Source organism: Mustela putorius, unplaced genomic scaffold (genome assembly GCF_011764305.1).
Source record: "Mustela putorius furo isolate JIRA1106 unplaced genomic scaffold, ASM1176430v1.1 tig00000698_pilon_pilon_pilon, whole genome shotgun sequence".
NCBI lineage: Eukaryota > Metazoa > Chordata > Mammalia > Carnivora > Mustelidae > Mustela > Mustela putorius.
Genome location: NW_025421449.1, coordinates 4,655,093 through 4,675,453, shown reverse-complemented (window position 1 = coordinate 4,675,453; position 20,361 = coordinate 4,655,093). Strand labels below are relative to the sequence as shown.

Genomic DNA, 20,361 nt, shown 5'->3' with positions numbered 1-20,361 from the left:
AATAATTTTAGAAGTAGATATATTGGGGTGCCTGGGTGGCTCAGTTGGTTAGGTATCTGCCTTCGGCTTAGGTCATGATCCTGGGGTCCTGAGATCAAGCCCAGCAAGGAGCTCCCTGCTCACCGGGGAGCGTGCTTCTCCCTCTCCCTCTGCTGCTTTTCCCCATGGATGGGCGCATGCTCTCTCGATCGTGCTCGCTCTCTCTTTAAATTTTTTTTAGAAAAGTAGATATATTGGATCAGTTATTGGGTATGCTAACAAGTAGAAGACCAAAACTTTTTAAGGAAATGATCATACTAATTTTGCTTTAGGGATTGATTAAATTGAGCAATTGTAGTTAGAGGCAAAGATTGGAAAGAAATGTAAAAGACTGAAATGGTCAAAGAGGGAAGGATCTTGGAAATGCGTTTGTGGCTACCCCCCCACCTTTATTTTTTAGTTCTTAAGAAACTACCCCAAAGTTTTGAATAGGTTAATCTGGCAGTGTTTTGTACAAACAAGAGGGAGGGAAAATAGAACTGAGTTCGTTTTTTTTTTTTTTTTTTTTTTGTTAGATTTTTTTTAGTACACAAAGCAATAAGTACTTGAACTAGCATTGCAGCAATGGAGAGGTAAGAAAATGAAGAAAATTTGAAGAATCAGTAGGACTTGGAGTCTTGGAAGAGAACAATAACACCAAAATTTCAAGTTCCAGTGAGAGAGAGGTGATAACCATGTCAAAAATAAGACATGAAGGGGAACCAATTTTGAGGGAAAGGTACTATATTAAATAACCACCACAGATTAAAAGGATCCCAAGGGATACCTTGAAATTTTGAGAACTGTACTGTAGGATTTATTGAATCTTTTTTTTTTTTTTTTTTTTTTTTAAGAGCATGTGGTCAATGCATGGCACCAGAATGGGATTATACCCATTTTCATGATGAGGAAACTTTTGATGACTCTTTGAGCCAGAAGACATTGTCATTTTGTTGGTATAAGACAGATTGTATTGGAGTAGTATTCTGAAGACCTCAATTTCAACCATGGTTCTACCCCTTACTAGTTGAAACACCTTGAGAAAGCCATTTAAGTTCTCTGAACCTTTATTTATTTATTTATTTGACGCAGGGCCCGGGGGGATAGATCACAAGTAGGCAGAGAGGCAGGCCGAGAGAGAGTAGGAAGCAGGCTCCCCGCCCAGCAGAGAGCCTGATTAGGGGCTCCATCCCAGGACCCTGGGATCATGACCTGAGCTGAAGGCAGAGGCTTAACCCACTGAGCTACCCAGGTGCCCCAAGTTTTCTGAACCTCTTATCCCATTTATGAAATGGGGATAAAACCTGCCCTACCAAACTTCCAGGATGCCTCTGAAAATCTTATAGGTTTATGTATGTCAAAGTACATACTTTGTAAACTGCAAATAAAACAGTATAAATATATTGTCATTGCTATATAAATTAGTGTCCAGATATACAAGTGTTTTAGAAACTATATCATTAATTCAGTAAATATTGATTAATAGCAATGTTCTAATCCCCAGATATGTGGTGATGAAAGACATAGCTCCCTCCTTTCAAAGAGTTCATAAGCACATGGGGGAGATATTTTTACAGTGCAATTAGTAAGTGCCATGATATAGATGTGGATTATAGGCTATGATATAGGACCACAATGGAAGGGACACCATTAACTTAGTCTGAGAACATGAGGAAAAGTTTTCAAGATTCGGAACACTGAAATGAGGTTTAAGGACAAGAAGTTAATTAAAAGAAAAAATGGTAATAGTGTACCCCCAAACAGGGCATGAAAAAGTAGAGAGATTTTTAAAAAATGATATAATTTAAAAAACGAAAATAAAGTTTCTGGAGTATAGAAAGTATCTGGAATGTGAGGTAGTGACAAGATGAGGGTTGAAAATGTAGGCAAGGTTCAGATTACAAGGGATCTTGCATGCCATCTGAAGATAAAGAATTAGGATTTTGTATACTCAAGCCAGTTCTGAAACAAGAGAAGGTTAAGATTTGAATTTTAGAAAGAATATACTGACTGTAGTAGAGTAGGCAAAATTTGAAAGATTGTGTAATTCTAGGGGAAAATATCTTTACTCAGTGTCTCAGGACCAAAGGAACAGATCAGAGAATTATATAGGACTTATTGGCCATGTAGGGTGAGGAATAAAGGGAATTCTAGGATAATTCCTAGTTGGGTAATTATTGGTAATGGTTTAGAGGGAAAAATCATACCCTAAATTCTGTACATAATGAGTTTGAGATATGTATTGAACATCCAAGTACAGATATTTGATAGTTTACAAAGGATCTGGAGTTTAGGGGAGAGATCTAGACTGAGCAATCTACTTGAGGGTCCTCAAAATGTAGATTTTAGTTGAAACTATGGTTATGAATGAGATCACTAGTTCAGAGGGCCAACGACAGAATCATAGGACACGCATTTAAGGATCAGGTAAAAGACTAGAAGCCCATGAAATAGACCAATCAGCTGTGACCAGGTGAAGTGTAAGAAAGACCAGGTGAGTGATTTCAAGAACCCAAAAGAGGAGAGAGTTACAGTGGAGGAATAGAGCAGAAGCCAGAAAAATATGGACTGAGGAAAATAGACAAAAAGTGAGAAAATGAAGATCCCCATTGTAGATTTGAACACCCTTTCAAGAAGCTTAATTGTCAAAAAGGATATATATATGGCAGAAGCAGGGATGAGTCAGGGCTACTTGTTTGGATTTTTAGATCTTAAAGATGTGTAAGTATGTTTATATGCTCAAAGGAAAGACCCAATGGAGAGTCAGGCAGAGGAAGCAGTAAGACCTTGGGAGGGATGGGGAGGGTGACTGAAATTAAGAGGTTGGGAGAGTGGGATGCAGGAACCAAATAGAGTGTTTAGTAAAGGACAGGAGGAATACCTCTTCCCTGAAATGGGGAGAAATTTAAAAACACATACTGGTGTAGATGTGGATGGAGAGGAGCAAGAAAGTGAAGTTTGGTCTGAAAGCCTCAATTTTCTCTGAAATTGGACACAAAATTGATAACCGAGTAAGAGATAAGGTTGAGTGAAGGGTTCAAAAAAGAGGAGACCACTTGAAATCTCCCCTGAGGAATATGTGAGAGAATATTTAATAGGATTGCTGAGAAATGCACATAACTAAGGTGAAGACCATGAATTTGTAGTAGCCATTTTGGGCCATTTTGATGGGCCATTTTGATGACTTTATACTAAGCACCCAAGTTTAGAAGCCAACTCAGTGCCACCCAGGCGCCCCAGAACATCTCAGTTCTTAAGTTCTACATAGATCATCCCACATGGACTTTGATGATGGGCTTGAGTGGAGAAGGCTTGTTGAAGGCTTGGAAGCCAGGAACCAGAGTTTTGTGTGAGAGTTGACTAGAAGTTTAGTAGATGGCAGGGACGAGGATAAATTAGCTGGAAGGCATGAACCCCAAAGGAGAAGATACTTTTTTTCTTCTTTGGAGTGATGAATTGGAAGTGGTCATGTGGAGCTGCACCAAGACCAAAGCCTTCTCTGGTGAAAATAGTAAAGTGTGGAAAAATGTGCAGCATCCATTTTGAAAAAAGTGTCTGAAAAATGCTGTCCTTCAGGGTAGCTAAGATTTAATTAAACTAGAGAGATGATAGCATTACATGAAGATCTTAAGAGGGTGTGTGTGTGTCTGTGTGTGTGTCTGTGTGTGTGTGTGTGTGTGTGTGTGTGTGTAGGGGGAGAGCGTTGAGTTAAAAAACATAAAATGGGTATTCAAAATGAAAAGGATTGAGGGGAAGGAGAACTGCCAGAGATGGCCTGGTATGAAAGAAGTACAGAGAAAAATACAGAAACATAGATGATAGGAGGGACTTTATTTGGATAGTTACCAATAATGGTAATGATGAGAGGCCCAAGTTTCTGATTGATACTTTATAGGAAAGTTTTTCAGTTGGCGTAGGTTGCAGGCACTCCACTTGGTGTTGGGGGCCTCATGGGACTAATAATTTGTAGCCTTTGCTTAGAGTTGGGGTACAGGTTTAGTTATTTTCTAGGATCCCTTGCCCAGTAGTAGTAAAAGAAGTATCTGTGGCCTTCCCCCATCCCTGATCAATATGGATCCCTGATTTATTTTTCCAATTGTCTAAATTAAAACTTCCTATAGACATTTTTTTAAGCCACTTTACATTAAATCTGGATGAAATTAGCTTGTGGATGTTATTGATTACTATACAAATATGCGCTTCATTCCAAAATTTAGGTTAAAGGGAATTTTCCAACAGAACAGTTATATCAAAATGAATATTACTAAATCAGGTTTTCTGGTGTTGGAAACTTGGTGATTTGTGATTATCTTGTAGCTCTTTAGCTTATTCCAACTAATCCTTCTTTTAGGCTACATTAGTTTTTGACTGTTTACATTATATTTACATATATTTATGTTCTGCTTTTTCCCTATCACAAATATAGAAGAGTAGGAAAAGTAGGCTGAAAATAAGGAGAGGGCGCCTGGGTGGCTCTGTTGGTTGTGTCTACCTTCCACTCAGGTCATGATCGCAGGGTCTGGGATCAAGTCTTACATTGGGCTCCCTGCTCAGCAGGAGTGTGCTTCTCCCTCTGCCTTCACCTCATGTCGACTGAGTCTCATGCATGTGTGCATGCAAAAATAAATAGAATCTTTTAAAAAAGAAAAGGAGAAAAAAATATACAGGAAGAAAATCCTAGAAAAGCAGGAATAATTGACTGAAGTTGAATTAGAAATAAAAAGAAAAACCATTTAAAAGCCTGAAAATAGATGGGAATACTTTAAAATGCCTTTGGAATTACAAAACAAAGTAATAGTTGAGAATATTAATTTTTAATGAAAAAACTTTTTTTCAAAAGATTTTATTTATTTATTTGAGAGAGAGCACAAGCAGGGTGTAGAGTCAGAGGGAGAAGGAGAAGCAGACTCCCCACTAAGCAGGAAGCCTGATAAGGGACTCGATCCCAGGACTCTGGGCTGGGATCCTGACCCGAGTCAAAGGCAGACGTCAAACAGACCCAGCCCCACCGGTGCAGGAAAAAAACGTTTTTAATTCTCTAGACCGGCAGGGTTAATAATTAACCTCCATTAGCTAAATCCTATTTGGTTGGCTTTCTTTTGCCTGGTCAGATCACCTGCCACAGCTCCTTTCTCCTACTTCCAGAGAGGATGTCCCTTTTCCCTTTTATATCTTTCCACATGACTTTTCTTATGTACTGACATACCAAAATGTACTCTTAATGATGAAGTCTTAGAATATAGATGAGGTTCAATGACATAGAGTTTGGAGCTGATGGACAAGTAAGAGTTCTTGAGATGTCTTTGGTGCAAAATGGTGCTTTATTAAAGCACAGGGACAGGACCCGTGGGCAGAAAGAGCTGCTGCCCTAGGTTTGTGAGGGAGTGGTCCATTATATACTTGTAAGTTGGGAAGGGGGTTAGGGATGGCAGAAGTCTAAGGAATTTTGGAAGCAAGGTTTCTTGGATCTTGAGGGGCTAGCCATTGTTTGGGAAGAAGGTTATTCATTACCAGTAATAAAACCTTTTTGGAGACCTTTTTGATACATATCAGTGGACTTGGGAATGATCATCACACTATCTTAAAGGGTTTAGAGATAAAGTTTTCAAAGGAATTGTTGAAGTAGACTTAATAGGATCCTGGTTGGGGATAGAGGCCTGTCAGGCTAGGATTGCCCTTTGCCCTTAGGAAAGCTCCATGTGGAAGCACTTGTGTCCCTAGAGGAATGTTTCTCTGCCTGTTTTAAGGGCTTGTCAGTGGATAAGGAAATAAAATAATTTTTCTTCTGCCTCTGTTTCCCACATCATTTAGAAACTTCATTTTCTACTTTTAGTGTTGTGTTGTTAGAACAACACTGATATGTAGTTTTCATCTCTCATTTATGGTGGCAGTTCTTTATCCTTCCACAATGTATCCATTCCTTAAAATGTATCCCAGCTAGTTTTGAAATGTAAAAAAAAGTATGCCTTGGGATGCCTGGGTGGCTCACTTGTTTGAACGATTTACCCCTCTGCCTTCTGAGGTCATGATCTCTGGGCTCCCTGCTCAGTGGGGAGTCTGCTGCTCCCTCTCCTTGTGCCCCTCCTCCACTCATACTGTCTCCCTCAAATGGATAAATAACATACTTGAAAAAAAGCACGCTTTGAGTTGAAGAAGGGGAAAAGCATAGGTCTACAGATGATTTACCCATGAGCGTGAAGGCAGCGATACTTTTTTTCAGGTGAATAAAACATTCTGGTTGTTGGTTAAAAAGTGGAAACACCTCAGTGTGAATTGCAGTGGGACATTCACAAATTGTATGAAAACATTGAGTAACATTGGTGACTGGTTGAGTTGAGAGGATGGGGAATGGTGTCCCAGTTGGGTTTTTAGGAAGTTGTATATTTCAAATAGAATTCAGCCAGTAGTAAAATTGTGTTGTTATTAGAAAGTGTACATAATGTTAAATGCATCATCTTGAATGGTATCTGTTTTCCTGAATAGAGTGATAAAAAAATTCTCTTGGCCTGTTGAGAGAATTATGATTCCATCTTAATCTCAAAAATTCATACTTGAGATATTTAACCTTTTCATTTTTATAATGTCCCAAAGTAATCAGTTATTAAAATCTGTAGGTTTTTTTTTTTTTTTAAGATTTTATTTATTTATTTGTTTGACGGAGATCACAAATAGGCAGAGAAGCAGGCAGAGAGAGAGGAGGAAGCAGGCTCCCTCTGAGCAGAGAGCCCGATGCGGAGCTCGATCCTAGGACTCTGGGATCATGACCTGAGCCGAAGGCAGAGGCTTTAACCCACTGAGCCACCCAGGTGCCCCTAAAATCTGTAGTTTTTAAACAGTTGATTTACTGATAGGGTCAAATTTGGTTTATTTACTCTCTGGCTAGAGAAAAAAATAACTTTAACAGAGGTTTTTTTTTTTTTTAAATTAGAATGTAGACATACTATATTTGGGGGAACAGAGTGTATTTTAATGCTTTGTTCCAAATGTGGTGAAAAGTAGTGGAAATTAATATGTTCTAATGAGAAAATAAGGAAGTTCAGATTTTATTTACTAAGTGTCAAAGAAAGCAAGAGGAATTGGTGATTTCAAAACCTTTTAGAATTGGTTGACATCCTTCTGCCTTAATTCTTATTTCACTTCTAAAATATTTTTAAAAGATTATTTATTTATTTATTTATTTACTTGACACAGAGAGAGAGAGAGAGCACAAGTAGGGGGAGCAGCAGGCAGAGGGAGAGGTTCACAGGCTACCCGCTGAACAGAGAGAGCCTAATGTGGGCTTGATCCCAGGACTCTGGGATCAGGACCTGAGCCGAAGGCAGCCGCTTAACTGACTGAGCCACCCAGGTGCCCCACTTCTAAAGTATTGAGTTCTTGGGGCGCCTGGGTGGCTTAATTGTTAAGCGGCTGCCTTCGGCTCAGGTCATGATCCCAGGGTCCTGGAATCTTAACACCGCATCAGGCTCCCTGCTGGTCGGGAAATTGCTTCTCCCTCTACCACTCCCCTTGCTTGTGTTCCCACTAGAGGTCTCTGTCAAGTAGATGAATAAAATCTTTAAAAAAAAAAAAATAGAAGTATTAAGTTCTTCCTAATTTGTTTTCCTGGTAAACTAGAACATCGTTACTTATTATTCTTTCTCATGTCATTGATATAATTCTTTTTTTTTTTTTTAAAGATTGTATTTACTCATTGACACAGAGAGATCACAAGTAGGCAGCAGAGGCAGGTAGAGAGGGAGTAGAAGCAGGCTTCCCCGGGGGAGCAGAGATTCCCAGGACCCTGAGATCATGACCTGAGCCGAAAGCCAAGGCTTAACCAACTGAGCCACCCAGGTGCCCCAAAGTCATCGGTATAATTCTAACCCAGGCTCCTGTTTTTAGGGTTTTTTTTTGTTTAAGTTGAAATGAGAAAAAGCAGTTGGTCCTATACATTTGCAGTCTCCTGTATAATAATTGACTATTACAGTGATGATTCTGAAACATCAGGAAAATACTATATACTGAATGCCTGAATATAAAGTGAGTTTTTTCTAAAACAATTTTTATTTCAGAAAAGAGAGAGCTGCCTTAATTTGAGTCTGCATATAGATTTCTACTATAAATTTCTCTATTTTTTTCTTTATTTTGAAAAACAAAGTACTCTTTCGTAAAGAGCCTAAAACTGCTTCAAACTGATTTTGAATGTATGATAAAGTCACTTGTTGGAGTCAGTGAAAAAGGAATCTAATAAATTTAATATAGTAATTTTTCCTAGGCATATGACCTCAAAATTGTGCTAGATACTATTGAAAATAGACCTTATAGTTTTCCATTCCATTTAACAAATATCAGTTTGAAAGAGTACAGTTGGTAATTAATATATATGGAAACTGTGGCTTGGGATAAATTTGCAGTGATTGCATTTTATGTATATTTAAAAAGTGTGTATCAAACAAATGGAAGTGAAGATTTGCCTTTGAAAAGAATGTTAGATGACTCAAAAATGACTCCAATGATAAGGAATACCCTGATGTCAAAGATGTGCATAAAGATTTTGAATGAAGGTGGTTTGTGATTCATGGAGTAGGAGGAAAAGCAGTATTTCAAAATTACCATGATTTATTAATGTTGTTTTAAATGCATCTGTGCATCTAAATTAAATTTTATAAGTATTTGACTTTTATCTATAGCTCTAAAAGTTTCTTTTCAAGTTGGCCAGAAAATATTGCTTTTAACTTTCTAGGAAACATGGTAGTTCACCTTATATTTGGGAATTCTTCCTATTCAGGCTTATGTGGTAATAAATTTACATTTATTGTACTTCATTAAGGTAAAGACTGTGTAATATGATATGCGAGTTCTGCTAAAAAATGTTATGGCTTAAAGAAAACTTTAGTTATCCTGAAAGAGCTTTTAATTTTTGAGGCAGTACATTCTCTAATAATTCTCAACAAAGAACATGTTATTATACATAGATTAATAAAAGTATAATTTGATTACTCTTTTTAAAAAACCCTTAAAAATATTAACACCTCTATCCAGTAAATAAAGAAGAAATAAAAACTCCAGCTTTTCAGGTTTTACTTTTATTTACGAAGATCCATTGATAGTTTTTATGTTACTGTATTAACAGTGATTTATTTTTTATTAATTAAAACAATTGCAGCTGTACCCTTTCCCCCAACACATCGCTTGACATCTGAAGAAGTATTTGATATGGATGGGATACCCAGGGTTGATGTTCTGAAGAACCACTTAGTAAAAGAAGGTCGGGTAGATGAAGAAATTGCACTTAGAATTATCAATGAGGGTGCTGCCATCCTTCGGAGAGAGAAAACCATGATAGAAGTAGAGGCTCCAATCACAGGTACACTTGTTTAAGTTTTGGATATTATTTTTTTAATTATACCGTTATTTAGTTGCTTGGATCTAAGGCTGTTTACTTTTTAATCTATGGTATACTAAAATAATATTACAAGGACATTATCTTGAATTTTGAGATAATTTTTTGTAATTTTTTTGGTTTTTGCCTATTTTCAGTGAATAGACATGATCTTAAGTAACCTGGGTGCAGAAGTTGGTCTAACTCGCTTTTGTGAAGGTTTCATCAGTTGTGTTGGCCATAATTCAATTTGATTCAACAAATTCTTATTTACTTTGCTTTCAATTATTAGGGGCAAATACCTCAGTGTAACATAGCAGTCAATAGAAAGTATTGCATTAGGATGGAGATTTTACTACCACCATTATAAATTTTGTAATCCTAAGACCTACACTTGGCTTCTTAAAGAGGAGCTTTATAAATTTAGGTGAAAATTCTGTCACTGACTTCAAATTTCATTATTTTGATTATATCTTGTTCTAGATCTTGAGCGCATAAACACTTGGGTACACATCATCCCTATTAGGACTCTTAATAGATACTAAGACTTCCTGCTGATACCTTTTCTTGATAGAATTTACATTATTTCTTATGTAAAAGAAATTAGAATTTAAGTAAAATTTGTTATTTCAGAGGTTTTTTTTTCATATCTAATAATCTTCTTGTTTCAGTGTGTGGTGACATCCATGGCCAATTTTTTGATCTGATGAAACTTTTTGAAGTAGGAGGATCACCTGCTAATACACGATACCTTTTTCTTGGTGATTATGTGGACAGAGGTTATTTTAGTATAGAGGTAATAATCATATACTATCATTTGATTTGCTTTTAAGTGTTACCATAGATGATTTCCATTAATTCCTAGTAAAATAAGTTACTTAAATTACCTATATTGGGTTCTTTTTAATACCTCTGCTATTCTGAAGTTTTTAGGTAAAACTACTACTTATTCTCTTCTGCTTTTCAAACTCTTTTATTTTCTTTGTATTACTCTGTTTATGCAATTATAATTGCCATTTTTCCCAGCAGAAATTATATGTAAACTGAGGGTTCTTTATTGTCCTGTTATCTAGTGGCCCTGAGGACCTAGTGCTATTTCTCTCTCTTGCCCCTAAAGGCATTACCCCATGTGAAAAAAGATTAATTGATTTTTTTCTGATTAAATAAAGCATACTATAATGCTTTTAAGGCTTAAACCCTAGTGCTTTTATTCCACCTTCTATAGCTATTAAGACCCAAGTCTTTTGTGTGTTGTGAAAGTATTCATTTCTTTTAAAAAACAAGAGGCATTAAAATGACCTGTTGATCATTACTTAACAGCTCATGGTTCTTTTTGCTTCATTTATTTCTCTAATTATATATATAAAAAAAAAAGTAAATGTAGAACTATTTGCATTTTTTAATATAGACATTTCTCTTTCTTTTTTTTAAATGAAAATGTAGCCATATTGTAATGTTGTTCTGTAACTTTTTTCATATATCCCTATACTGTGATGTCTTTCCAGGTCAGTATATATAAATTTATAGAATTTTTAATAGCCACATTGTATTCTGTTGAATAAATAAGCCACAGTTAAATATTGTTAGACACTTAAGGTATTCTTAATTTTTTTCCATTACAAATGATGCTTCAATGAGTCTGATTATTTATACATTTTTGCGCACTTGCTGAATTATTTCTGTGGGGCAGATTCTTGGAGGTAAAATTGCTGGATGAAAGCTCTACTAATAGATATTTCTGTGGTGTTGAGTATTTACTGTGTTCCAAGTATATCCTAAGCACTTAACACACATTAATCCTCACAACACTATGACATAAGTACTATTATTTTATCCATTTTATAGATGAGGAAACTGAGGCTTGGAGAAGTTAAATAGCTTCCCCAAGGACACATTGTTAGTAAGCAGTGCAGCCAGTCTTATTCTAAGGCTATACTCTTTTTTTTTAAGATTTTATTTTTATTTTTAAAGAGAGAGCAAGCAAGGGAGAGGGGAGAGGGAGATGGAGAGAGAGGATCTCCAGCACACTCCACAAGGAGCTTGCAGCCTGATGCGGGGCTCCATCTCCTGACCTTGAGATCATAACCTAAGCTGAAATCAGAAATCAATCATTTAGCCAACTGAGCCATCCAAGCACCTCCTAAGCCTGTACTCTTAACCACCTTTCCCAGTAGATAATTGAATCTTTACCTGGTGAATTTCCATGCTGGTTCCTGTTTATATCTTCTCCAGTATTTTTAACCTCCTTTCTCAGGTATACTAGGACTCATGGTGAGGAAAGGAGTTCAGTGTTCTGTCTGCTCAAATTCCCTAAGGAATTTTGTTACCTCTGAGTTCTTCTTCCTTTATTTATAGTTCCATCACCACTATACCTCAAACTTTCCTCAAAGCTTCAAGGAAACCAGAAAATGGCCCCTCTTAATGAAAAAAATAGGGGCCTTTGACAGAAACAATAAAATAAACAATTTTAGAAAGTTTTTTTGGTAACTAAGCATATTGGTGTTTGTGTCCTTATATTCGAGTGTTTTGTGGCTGACTCTTTTAATAAATTTTATTTTTGAAAAGGAAAATAATAAAGAATCAAAATAAGCAAAAAAGAAAGGTAGAATTTAGTATTTCTCTGGCTTAATTTCTTTTGTTCCTTGTGAAAAAAATGTAGGTGTGAATAGTTACACATTTTAATATAACTTAACTGGTTAAAAATAAAGTTTGTTTCCTTTTTGTTTATAATTCTATAAACCAGGCCAATTTCTGTATGAAATATCTTTCCTCTTTTTTTTTTTTTTAAAGATTTTATTTATTGAGAGAGCACAAACAGGAGTAGGGGGAGGAGGGAAGGCCAGAGACAGAGGGAGACAAAATCCCAAGCAGACTCCATGCCAGAAATGGAGCCCAACTTGGAGTTCTTCTATCCCATGACCTTGAGGTCTCCACCTGAGCTGAAATCAAGAGTCCAACGCTTAACTGACTGAGTCACCTAGGTGCCCTGATTTCCTTTTTTTTTTTAACCAAATAAGTAAAATGTGAGTTTCTTATGTTAAATCTATTGAGAGGGGTACCTAGCTGGCTCAGTTGAGAGTGTGGCTCTTGATCTTGAGGTTGTGAGTTTGAACCATGTGTTCAAACACACACACACACACACATAAATCTATTTAGAGAAAAGTGTCTACTATACTGTTTGCTTTAATATTCTTCTTATTTATTTGGATCAGTTTAGGTAATAAGTACCTACTTCAGGTAAGGCAGCAAGTATAACCAACAAAATAACATAAGACAAAGTTATTGCCTTCAGAGGGCTGGATGGCATAATGCTTAAGATCAGAGGGTCGGAATCCCGTCTCTATTATTTAAAAGTTTTGTGATTTCAGACAAATTACTTGAACTCTTTGCTTCAGTTTCCTTATTTGTAAAATAGAAATTATATTACGTACTTTATAGGGTTGTTTGAGGAATAAACGAGGAGTATTAAATACATGTCACTTGATACATTGTAAGTACTCAATAAATGGTCAGTGCTATTATTTTTGACATTATTATTATTTATTGATATACCTAAGAAGGACACCAGTCTGCCAATTGTTTTTAATAGCAAACAATCTATAAATCTAAAGTAATTACATAGATAGTTTAAGTCATTCATTCAACAGATATTTGTTACTCTGTTTCTGCTGTTTAGGTACTTTTCTAGGAGTGGAGGGTGAGAAGTGAATAAGATGACAAAGTCCCCGATTTCATGGAGCTTCTATTTTAGTAAAGGACAAAGAGAAAAAGGTAGTAAAGAGTAATAGAGATTGTAAGGACAATAGGGTTAGAGGAAAATGAGCAAATAATCAAACAACTTAGTTAAATAAAAATAAAAGATAAATTTTCTCAAAACATTTTCTTTTGCAGTGTGTCTTATATTTATGGGTCCTGAAGATTCTGTACCCAAGCACATTATTTCTTCTGCGAGGCAATCATGAATGCAGACACCTTACTGAATATTTTACCTTTAAGCAGGAATGTGAGTACTGTCATGAGAAATATTTTCATTTCCTCAGTATTCCTGTGGAGTGTTATGGCTAGTAAGACTTTACAGTATAACAGAAAAATTTTGTGTCCAAACATACAAAACTTTGAAGATTATTGTTTAGAGAGTTTTTTAGTGTTTAATGGTGTTTTAGTCAGATGTTTTCATTTCAGGGTTTCCTATTAAGTTTGATTTTATAAATATATTTAGAAATGGCTTTGGGTTATATAGCCTTAATGTTTAAGTGATTTTTTTTTTCTAACAGGAAGAATAAAAACCAAAAGGAAAAAAATAATTGTTGCATTGGAGATTTTTGTCCCCCAATATTTTTTTTTTAAAGATTTTATTTATTCATTTGACAGAGAGAGATTACAAGTAGGCAGAGAGGCAGGCAGAGAGAGAGAGGAGGAAGCAGGCTCCCTGCTGAGCAGAGGGACTCCATCCCAGGACCCTGAGATCATGACCTGAGCCGAAGGCAGCGGCTTAACCCACTGAGCCACCCAGGCGCCCTGTCCCCCAATATTGAAGCTCTTCCATGAAGATTCTTAAATTATTCATCTTGTCCTCATTTCAGATTGTTTCAAACATGCTATTGATGAATTGAAATTCTTAACCTACAGTGTTTACCCTATTTCTCTCTTAAATTATTGTGGCAATGGCAATCTAATAACCAGAAGCAAGAATATTATATAGAGCAGTATTTGACCTTTTTTCACACCTCTTAACTGTATGCTTATTAAGTTAATATTCATGACTACAATAATTCTTAAAGTTCTAAAAATAGAAATAATTTCAGAATTATAGAGACTCAAACATGATCCAGTAAAGATCATATTACTAGAGACTTCCAGTAAAAAGAGAAAAATATAGTGGTGAGTAATGGCAGAGAACACAGTCATATAACTTCAGGGATCAGGTGGGTAACCTAAATGAATAGGTTATGAATAACAACAATAAAAGTAATGAAATAATAAAATAGTAAAAAATGAAGTAATAAATGAATAAAAGATGAGACCTGGAAAGTGCATACTTGACCTAAAAGCAATTAATTTAAATTTTTTATTAAACCTCAGTGCTGGAAAACAGTTAACAGACTACCAGTTTAGAACCTCTGGTTGCTGTTATAGGTTTTTCTCGTATTTTTGTGGCTTTTTTTTTTTTAATAAGACTTTATTTATTTGACAGAGAAATCACAAGTAGGCAGAGAGGCAGGCAGAGAGAGAGGAGGAAGCAGGCTCCCTGCGGAGCAGAGAGCCTGATGCAGGGCTTGATCCCAGGACCCTGGGATCACGACTTGAGCCAAAGGCAGAGGCTTTAACCCACTAAGCCACCCAGGCGCCCCTTTTTGTGGCTTTTTAAAAATTTAATTTTTAAAATTAAATTATTTGAGAGTGAGTGAGTGAGAGAGAACATGAGCAGGTGGGGAGGGGCAGAAGGAGAGGGAGAAGTAGACTCCCCACTGAGCGGGGATCCCCCCCAATATGGGACTGGATCCCAGGTGACCGAAGGCAGACGCTTAATGAACTGAGCCACCCAGGCGCCCCAGATTTTCTCATATTTGAATGTTACTGTATTCAAAAGGGGAAAAGGAACTAAGCTCTTTTTTCTTTAGATAATTAATAAACTACTCACCAAAATTGCAGCAAAAATGTAAAATAGCCAGGAATTTTAATAATAGAAAAGAGCAAAGGGATGTGTATGATAATCTTCTTAAACGTAAATGACAGTTGGATTTAGTGGAGTTTTGTCTCTCTGGTGTTATTTTGGCTTCATGCTTCACTGTCCATTTTAAGCATTCATTGTAGACTAGAGGAACCCCTCTGTTCTTCCAATATATGAATAAATTTATCTTTTTTTTTTTTAGTTGGGTGGACCTTGGGTTTTGTTGTGATGTTGTAGTAGTCCTGCCTATAACAAAGTAGTCACTGACTCTTAGAATAAAATAAAGTATTAAAACTAAGTATACTTCTAATTTAGCCTTACTTGGCCTGTAAAGGTAAAGGGTTGAGATGATTTTAGGGATTTGACTTAATTTATTATAAGTAATATTTTATGATGATCTGCTGCATGCCCAAATTTAGAAGCAGCTAATATTTTGTCTTGGAAGACCAATACTGCCTCTTTTACTGATTCTCATAGGGCAAGATGCTTGCCTTTTAAAAAAATGATTGTATACAATAAAATTCACTCTTTCTAGTCTTGAGTTCTCAGTTTTGACAAATGCATAGAACTGCCCATCCCCCACAGCCATGATACAGAAAAGTTTCATCATCTCATAAATTCCTTCTTGCTCCCTTTTCATAATCACCCCCATACTCATTGTAAACCCCTGGCTACCACTTGGCTGTTTTCTGTGTCTGTAGTTTTCTTGCCTTGTTTTTTTTTTTTTTTTAAAGATTTTATTTATTTATTTGACAGATAGAGATCACAAGTAGGCTGAGAGGCAGGCAGAGAGAGAGAGGAGGAAGCAGGCTCTATCCCAGGACTTTGGGATCATGACCGGAGCCGAAGGCAGAGGCTTTAACCCACTGAGCCACCCCGGTGCCCCTTGCCTTGGTTTTAATAGTCAATTTATGTATCTATGTATCTTCAAAATAATAGTAATTGATTATCAATTATTTTTTCTTTTTCTAGGCAAAATTAAATATTCAGAAAGAGTCTATGAAGCTTGTATGGAAGCTTTTGATAGCCTGCCTCTCGCTGCACTTTTAAATCAACAATTTCTTTGTGTTCATGGTGGACTTTCACCAGAAATACACACACTGGATGATATTAGGAGAGTGAGTATATATTGCAGTTCCAAGGTTGATTCCTATTTATAGTACTTTGTTGCGTAGACAGTAGAAGCTTCAAACTTCTCTTCACTGCCAAGATTAGGTAATGGTAAAAAAAAATAATATACTGATATTTTAAGGAAATATCTTCTAACCATTCAGAACAATGTAGTATGGACAGTATTCAAAGTTGGTACCACTTTCCTGTGTCCATTCTATTCTCACTTTTTGACAAGTTATTTCTGTTCTTTGTTTCTTTCTTTTCTTTCTTTCACAGTTAGATAGATTCAAAGAGCCACCTGCATTTGGACCAATGTGTGACTTGCTATGGTCCGATCCTTCTGAAGATTTTGGAAATGAAAAATCACAGGAACATTTTAGTCACAATACAGTTCGAGGATGTTCTTATTTTTATAAGTAAGGAAAATATCCAAGATTAAACACATTTTAGTTGTTAAAATAGCAGATGTTTCATATAGAAAACCATTATTTTACTTAATTTACTTTTTTCCCCCTACAGCTATCCAGCAGTGTGTGAATTTTTGCAAAACAATAATTTGTTATCGATTATTAGAGCTCATGAAGCTCAAGATGCAGGGTAAGAATTCTGTTTCCCTGGCCCAAATTAACACCTTATGTACAAATCAAACTTAGTAACTCATGATTGATGCTTTACGATGCATATTAAGCTATTTGTTTTACAGCTATAGAATGTACAGAAAAAGTCAAACTACAGGGTTCCCTTCATTAATAACAATTTTTTCGGCACCTAATTACTTAGATGTCTACAATAATAAAGGTAAGATATTGTTGATAAAAAATTGTTAAACAACTTAGCATTTTAATTGACTTTTTTAAAAAAAATAATAGAAAAGAGGCATTGTTTGAAACTGTAACTATCCAAATCTTGTTATAAAAAAGTATAAGATATAAGGGAGGGGAGAAAACAAGAAATAAAAATCCAAAATGTAAAACTTAAATCATATGTAACCATTCCACAACTTGGCACTCATAGAAGCTGTCTTACAAAAAAATGTTCTGAATTAAGTCAAGAAACCACACATGATTTTCTCAGACTCCCCTTTCTTAAATCTTTCCCCTTGTAATCAAGAGAATGTTTTCTTATTTACATAAAGCTGTTGCTGCTTTGACCATTTTGTGTATTTACACTGTATAGTTAATTTAGTTTATCATGTTTCTTGGTTTATGTTCACTGATCTAGGTTCTCTTCCCCTTTCTTATTCCCTACTTTCACCTCTTATCATTGCCCCCTGAAGATTAATAATTGAATTGTCCTTGATCAGTTCACTCTGACCTCTCGGATATATTCCTCCATTTTTTCTTAAATCTTTTTTCTTTATGTGCTTTTCCACCAGTTTCCATTCCCTTTCTTTCTGTCCAGATTTGATCTGTTTATAATAATTTGGTTTCATTTAACTTTGAACATAGCTTATTGACAGATAATGCCAAAGGATCTTAATCTAGTTAAGTGTGTGCCAAGGAAATTGAAGATGAGCTTGGGTATGTTTATGTAGTGCACATTTTCAGAAGAGGAAATTAAGAAGCCATCTCCTATTCTGTCTTGACATGTCTCGAATTCAGTTGACTATGCCATAGTTTCCAGGGTCACTGGAGCAGATGTGCCAGGAGGAAAGAACAGAAGGTTAAAGACTTTTAAAAGTATTAGAGAGATAATGAGGTCATCGCTAAATATGGGTCATGGAGTTCAAAAGAGGAACAGAAGAGTTTTTTTTTTAGTTATTGGAGATGATGGTTAAAAGATTAAAACATTTGCCTGAGATCAAATGGTAACATGCTATATAACTTTGATACAGAATATGTTACAAAAACTCAATATTATATTAATTACCCAAAAAACCCTGTACCTTGACTGAGTTGCTCATCTTCAGAAACTACTGTCAATGCAGCCTTTAAGGATTATGCCAGTGCTAAAATATTCTTTTAAATTACAGAATTTCAAATTATAAATTTCAGAACTTCTAGAGAAGTTACCTAATGATGTATGGCTTCATTTTTGAGGAGAATGTATCTAAGTTTTGACCCCACTTTTAAGAACAGAATAGAGGGCTACATTTAACTTTGTACCAGTGCTCTAATGCCTCATCCGTAACCTCCTCTTCTCAGTATTACAGGACCTAGTGTTCAGTGCTCAGCTGATTATTGTCTAATTGGTTGTCCTCTGTTAGTTTGATTTAGGGGGCTAAAGGAATCACTTTTCTGAGTATTCAGAAAAGAAACTCAAACCATTGAATCTGTCTTGTCAAAATCAAATGTCTCTTAGTAGTGATTAAGTCTGCATATAGTGTTAATGATTTGAGTGCTTACATGGTATGGATATGTTTGTAATGTTTCATTTCACCTGGAAGGCAATTTTCTAGATTCTTTATTTTGCTTTAAAGCTTAAAACTTGGTATCATTCCTTAATTTCTGATGCTAAATTTAAAATACTTTTATTTCATAAGGGAAACAAGCATATTACTTGTGCCTTTGTATTAGCCAGAATCCCAAATCTTGGAATTTAATATCTGCATTTTTGTGCTTTTCATTAAAATGGAAAAAAAAAGTAACCACATAATTATTATAATATCTACAAAGCATTTTATACTTTTATATACCTTCATGTGAAATAGATTGTCTGATCGTATAACAAACATCTGAGGTAGTCAAGGTGGACATATTAGTCCTGTTTTATAAATGAGAAACAGATTAGTTAAATAATTTACCAAGCATTGCAAAGCTAGTGTGTGTTGCAGCTTAGATTGGAATCTAGCCTATCTAACCCAGTATTCCATAAAATAGTATAACCAGTGACTGAAATCTCTGTAGTTAATTTAAGATATTATTTCTTTTAATGTATTGAAACATTAGAAAGATACTTGAAATTGAGATGAGTATGTTACCTTTGTGTTATTTGGTTATAATATTTTCTTTTTGGCATTTTAGTGGAGTTTTTTCTTTCTTTTTTTTTTTTTAAAGATTTTATTTATTTATTTGAGAGAGAGTGTGAGAGAGAATGAGAGAGGAGAAGGTCAGAGGGAGAAGCAGACTCCCCATGGAGCTGGGAGCCCAATGTGGGACTCAGTCCCGGGACTCTGGGGTCATGACCTGACCGAAAGGCAATTGCTTAACCAACTGAACCACCCAGGCAGCCCCAGTGGAATTTCTTCTAAATGAAATAAAACATTTCTTTGTAGTAGTTTCACTTGATTTCCCATATTAAGTGAAATAAATACATTCATACAGTCATAAAAAACTGCTTTTTTTCTGGGTTTTGTTTTTGTTTTTTCCTTCATTCCCATCAGCAATGCTTTTCAGGTTGCCTGTAACTAAAAAGATCCTCTTAAATTCCTTCAACTTGTAGGAACTTTTAAACCTAGAAAATTGCTCATTGCCATTCTGTGTTTCCTCTAAAAATTGAGTTTTCACCATTTTGGATATAGTAAAAGTGCATGTTCATCACTGAATTGTAAAGTAAAGCAAACAACTTAGAAATTTGGAAATTTCATTAATAATAAATATAGATCTGACTATGCTCTACATAAAAGTGTGTTAAAAAACAAAAATGTGTTTTTACTAACAATTAGTACCTGTCTCCCTCTACTAGTCCTCATTCAACTCACACCTTGATTCCCCACTCCTTTAAAAACAGTATTTTTTTTTTTTTGCTTTTATGTGTTATAGAGTTTTAGAGCTAAAGACAAGTTGTTACATTCACATTCAAACTTATCTTACAGCTGCTGTATTAAAGTATGAAAATAATGTGATGAATATTCGACAGTTTAACTGTTCTCCACATCCTTACTGGTTGCCCAATTTTATGGATGTCTTCACATGGTCATTACCATTTGTTGGAGAAAAAGGTATTTTTTTTAATGTTTAATTACTGTCACATTTACTCCAGTTTTCTATTGGAGGCACATACTTGATAAAGGAAACTGAAGTCTGGTTTCACTACGGGTTCAGCTCTACTTGTGTCAGTGGGTGTGGATATGAGAGCCTCAAAGATATTTTGGTTAGCTGTTTATAGCCCCCATGTGAGGGTGTCTGGGGGACTGGAAGAAGACTTATAAATAGCCTGATGTTGTCTTCAGCTGTTGGGTTTTCTTTCTGTTTTTCTTTAGCTTACATCTTTTATGAAAGAATGGAAGGATGGCTTTGCTTTAGAATGGACACTTTTG

The 20,361-nt window shown here is 35.6% G+C and overlaps 1 protein-coding gene across 7 annotated transcripts in view; it reads left to right on the top strand.

Annotated features, from left to right (window-relative positions):
• Positions 1-20,361, top strand: part of PPP3CB (protein phosphatase 3 catalytic subunit beta) — a 54,581-nt gene that overhangs the window by 6,488 nt on the left and 27,732 nt on the right. For all 7 annotated transcript variants that reach the window (XM_045083485.1, XM_045083486.1, XM_045083482.1 and 4 more), the window contains exons 2-9: positions 9,164-9,364; positions 10,051-10,175; positions 13,271-13,382; positions 16,023-16,168; positions 16,440-16,579; positions 16,683-16,760; positions 16,867-16,961; positions 19,918-20,043. In XM_045083485.1, coding sequence (XP_044939420.1) covers positions 9,164-9,364; positions 10,051-10,175; positions 13,271-13,382; positions 16,023-16,168; positions 16,440-16,579; positions 16,683-16,760; positions 16,867-16,961; positions 19,918-20,043 — 1,023 coding nt within the window. The remainder of the gene's footprint in view (positions 1-9,163; positions 9,365-10,050; positions 10,176-13,270; positions 13,383-16,022; positions 16,169-16,439; positions 16,580-16,682; positions 16,761-16,866; positions 16,962-19,917; positions 20,044-20,361) is intronic.